Source organism: Ictalurus punctatus, chromosome 11 (genome assembly GCF_001660625.3).
Source record: "Ictalurus punctatus breed USDA103 chromosome 11, Coco_2.0, whole genome shotgun sequence".
Taxonomy (NCBI): Eukaryota; Metazoa; Chordata; class Actinopteri; order Siluriformes; family Ictaluridae; genus Ictalurus; species Ictalurus punctatus.
Genome location: NC_030426.2, coordinates 25,616,320 through 25,621,198, shown reverse-complemented (window position 1 = coordinate 25,621,198; position 4,879 = coordinate 25,616,320). Strand labels below are relative to the sequence as shown.

Here is a 4,879-nt window from a genome sequence, read left to right as displayed (position 1 = left end):
AGGGGGTGGAGGGGAGGGGGAAGTGGGGGGCTTCTGGGATACAGGCCAAAGGATTATGGGAATATTCATGACCAGATAAAGAGATGGAACTCATGAATGGATGTGTCCAGCAGCTCATCTCTTGGGTAAACAGCAGCGTAAATGGAGTTTAGATCCCGCTCCCGGACGCGACGGGTCCCGGGTCCCGGGTCCCGACCGTTCGCTTCTCTTTTCCACCGTCACGTTCCTGCCAGGCTGAAAAGAAAAGCCGTCGTCCTACGTCTTGCGTTCTGGACAAACAGACGGTGAAGAGAAATAAATGTCTGTTTCTCACAGACGCGTTACAGCCGGAACACACACGCAAACACGTCCGCCGTCGCTCACTACCGTTCCTTCTGGGTGTTTACAAATTGAAAGAGTTTGGAGTCTAAAATGTGGTGTGTGTGTGTGTGAGTGTGTGTGTGTGTGTGTGTGTGTGTGTGTGTGAGTGTGTGTGTGTGTGTGTGTGTGTGTGTATTAGGGAGTATCTGCAGCCAGTCAAACACAAGGCAAAGTGTAAAGTTGTTCCTAAACCGTGTGTTAAGTGACCCGGTGTTGTTCTGTTACAGGAAACTAATCAGCAGTTTACAAACCATTACAGTCTGTGTTCATTAAAGACCCACGCCGGCTTTTTATCCCGTTATAGTTACAATTAATGTCCACGAAACAAGTTACTTCCGTTGAAAGTGCTTTCTCTCACCAGCTTTCTCTCTCATTTCTCTCTCTCTTTCTCTCTCTCTCTCTCTCTTTCTCTCTCTTATACTCTCATTTCTCTCTCTCTCTTTTTCTCTCTCTCTCTTTTTCTCTCTCTCTTTTTCTCTCTCTTTCTCTTTTTCTCTCTCTCTTTCTCTTTTTCTCTCTCTTATACTCTCATTTCTCTCTCTCTCTTTTTCTCTCTCTTTCTCTCTTTTTCTCTCTCTTTCTCTCTCTCTCTCTCTTTCTCTCTCTCTTTCTCTTTTTCTCTCTCTTATACTCTCATTTCTCTCTCTCTCTTTTTCTCTCTCTTTCTCTCTTTTTCTCTCTCTTTCTCTTTTTCTCTCTCTCTCTCTCTCTCTTTCTCTCTCTCTTTCTCTTTTTCTCTCTCTTATACTCTCATTTCTCTCTCTCTCTTTTTCTCTCTCTTATTCTCTCTCTCTTCTCTCTCTTTTTCTCTCTCTATTTTTCTCTCTCTTATACTCTCATTTCTCTCTCTCTCTCTTTCTCTCTCTCTTTTTCTCTCTTTCTCTCTTTTTCTCTCTCTTATTCTCTCTCTTTTTATCTCTCTCTTTCTCTCTCTCTTATTCTCTCTCTCTTCTCTCTCTTTTTCTCTCTCTTTTTATCTCTCTCTCTTTCTCTCTCTCTCTTTCTCTCTTTTTCTCTCTCTTTCTCTCTCTGTTATTCTCTCTGTCTCTCTCTCTCTCTCTCTCTCTCTCTCTCTCTCTCTCGCGTTCCAGCTTTAACTCGGCTACAGAGCGCTGAACTGGAGACTCCTAAAGGCTCTTTACAGAAAACTTCACCCTGTACACGATCACGAGTCCCCGTGAATGAGCCGTTACTATAGAAACGATACCGCGTCAGCGTTAACGAGCGCATTAATCTCAAACGATTAACACCTTCTGACCAATCGGGATTGAGAACGGAGCAGTGCTGCGGTATGTTTTTTTTAATTGTTTTATTTATTTATTTTTTTAAATAACCGTACACCTTTTTCAGCATCGCTCACGTTTTCGCGTCGAGAACGCGGCGGCGTTCGACCCGCCCTTCCCAAGCTCACGGCGTCGGGAATTCTGTCGCCGTCCTCTCGGGAGAATCTTTATCCAGCTCGAGTTTCAGCTCCGCACCTGTCGCCTCACCGTGTCCCCTCTCAGCCCTTAATGCCTTCATTACCCTCCCTAATCTCCACCATCTCCCTCTTTCATCTGCTCGCACCACGGTATCAAAGCCCCGGCCTTTTACCGCTTACCTGCCAGAAAAGTGTCCGCGTGTAAGTGGTGTAGAGTCGTGTTTCACACGTCCGCGTGCATGCGTGGGTGCGCGCGAGGGCTCGGGGTGTAACGTTTCAGACCACAGAGGTGTCGGAGCGTCCACAAAGGCTGTCTGACTCCTTTCATCCCTCACCTCGAAGCAGAAAGGGGATCCCCGGGACCATAACCGTTATAAAGCGGCTGCACGAGCCTCGCGCCGCCGTATCACATTACACACACACATCTTTCTTTTTTCTTTTCACGCCCGAAATGCCGAAAGTCTCAGACGAACATCTCTAACCGGCAAAAAACGTATATAATATAATAGAATACTTTTTTTTTTTCCGGAGAGCGTTCCCAGCCCGGTCTCCGCTCACACGCCTCCTTCATATCGAACCTTTTTCTCGGCCGCTCTAATTCGCATAGTGTGAATACTGATCGGACAGATAGACCACGAGCTAAAAGACGGATCGGATTCATCGGATAAACTAATCGGAGACAGTAAAGTTCCTGGTTACGTGTGTGTGTGTGTGTGTGAAGCTGTAACGAAACGTTTCTGTATTGCAGAGAAAGTACGAGAAATCCAGGAGAAACTCGAAGCCTTCATTGAAGCTCTTCACAAGGAGAAGTAGCGCAGCAGGTGATGAACGTACTTTATTCGACGCACGTACGAGAATAACGGCGACGTGTTCGATATTAACGTCACGCCATCTCTGTTACAGAACCCGCAGACGCCACCGAAGCCCTCCGAGAGAAATGCGCCGATCCATGAAGACGTGTCCGCCGTGCTGCTTTCCTCCTGCTTTTAAACTTTAACCCCCCCCCCCACCCCACAAACAAACAAACACATGCACACGTCTAACGCCCGATATAACTCTGGTTATCGTCTTTAAATCCACCCCTTCAGTGTCAGAGAATCTGATCACCGGCGTCTGATCTGATCATCCGACGTGTATTATACAACACAGACAGGTGAGACAGACGAACACAGAGACAGTACGGATAGACAAGTGCAAACATATACACACACGCAAAAAGAGATGTAAAAATATGTACACACACAGACATACAAACGTCTGTGTGTGTGTGCGTGCGCGCGCGCGTGTGTATATAGAATGTGTGTCCAGCTCTCGTACCGTCCCTCTCCTCGTCATCGCTGATTGAATCAGCAGCGCGGTTTATTACGCGCTCTCGTGCTACACCTCACACGCCGCTCACGCCCCAGCTGGAGCGTTTCTCTGTTTCATTTTAGACCTCGTGCACTCTCTGGCCGGCGTTCGCTCCTCGTGTGACGCGCAAGCGATCGGTTTTCGTGACCTCCGACACACAGCGCAGGTGAAAGAACGCCGAGCTGCAACGCTAGTGTGAGGTTAGTGTAATTAACACCTAGTACGTCCTTTATTTAAAACAAAAAAAATAAATAACAAACACAAAACAAAGCACTCGAACACATCGGCTCGGTGCTCTCTGCAGAATTCCACACACACACACACACACACACACACACGTGCCGCTCCGATGAGATCATTTCTCTCCGGCTTTACGTTGCAGGTCATTAGCATCTCACGCTAACGTTCGTCCTAACTACGCGGAGGAGGATTCTTTATTCCGCACACTTCATATGTATAAACAGCTGAATACACAACATGTAGAGGTGAGCGACGTCAGCGAAGGGCTCATATTAAAACGCGCCGGAAATCTCCAGAAGCGACCGGCTCCCGGCGATCTCTAACGTCATTTCTCCTCTGCTGTCGATTTGTCATGTCTGCATGTCGTACGCCATCGGTTTATTTATTAAATTGGTGTCTGAAGGTGAAATAAAATGGATATTAATTCAATGCGTCTGGACTCGCTTCATGGAAATGAATAAAAAAAAACGTGAAAATATTTGTAACGCTGAGGTAAAACGAGTCTTGAAATAGTGTCGGTCGTGTGTAAATAGCCGTGAGAGAAAAGGAGACTAGTCACGTTAGAAGACTCTCAGGAAATATTCGTGTTACACTAGCGTTTTGTTTTGTAAAGGTTATTAGTGAAGTTTAACATAACAATGTGTCCTTGTAATTACATTTCCATTGTAAGTGTAAATGAAGACGTTCATATCGTGCTATAATGCATCCATAAGGCATTATACAGTACACACGGTTATTATGCATTATGACTGGTCAACATGATGAATTTATAACACTCATACTAAATAAGTCCAGGCCAAAAGTTATGATAAATATATATTTAAAAAAAAAAAAAAAGCGATAATAAGACGATGGTCGTTATACGTGCACATGGCCTTCATGGGAAAAGTTTCACTTCACGATCTTCAAAGAGCTTGTTACGAATCTCAACGATCAAGACTCAACAAGAACAAAATAAATAAATAATGATAATAATCTGAATAAATATATATGTATATATTTTCCCTTTGGCTAGAAATTTAGTCATAAATATGGATTGTCTATCGATCCACTGTCCAGGATAAAGTTCTTACTTAGAAATAGCTGAAATACATGTTCCTGGATGTTAAATGTAACTATAACTGGATAAAAAAATAAATAAATAAATAAATAAATAAAACCCCACGTTGTATTGTTCTCAACAACTAAAAGCTTTACTTGCTGCAGTGGTCAAAGAGGATTAAAACACTTCGGGATGTGCCGCTAACGGGAAATGGACTTGAATGAGGCGACGGCGGAAGTCTGCGACGCCGTTGTCGATTCCTTTCCGTACGGTCGCGTGACGCCGAGTGTGTTCCTCCTTCCATATCACATAGACTTTACAGAAATGTTTTCGACTTGGAATTACCTGCCTACCGCTTAAAGATGTTGTGCTCGGTACGTGTTTAAGAACTTCGCGTTGAGAAGCTTGCCTAGTAATCGAAAGGGATTGTGTACGTGTGTGTGGGTGTGTGTGCGTGTGGAGGTCTA

General features: G+C 44.7%; 1 protein-coding gene across 6 annotated transcripts in view; it reads left to right on the top strand.

The window, feature by feature from the left end:
* opa1 (OPA1 mitochondrial dynamin like GTPase) overlaps positions 1 to 3,799 on the top strand; it is a 40,759-nt gene extending 36,960 nt beyond the window's left edge. For all 6 annotated transcript variants that reach the window (XM_017480027.2, XM_053683568.1, XM_053683567.1 and 3 more), the window contains 2 exons: positions 2,529 to 2,601; positions 2,684 to 3,799. In XM_017480027.2, the coding sequence (XP_017335516.1) occupies positions 2,529 to 2,593 (65 nt within the window). In that variant the 3' untranslated portion in view covers positions 2,594 to 2,601; positions 2,684 to 3,799. The remainder of the gene's footprint in view (positions 1 to 2,528; positions 2,602 to 2,683) is intronic.
* Positions 3,800 to 4,879: the final 1,080 nt, after the last annotated feature.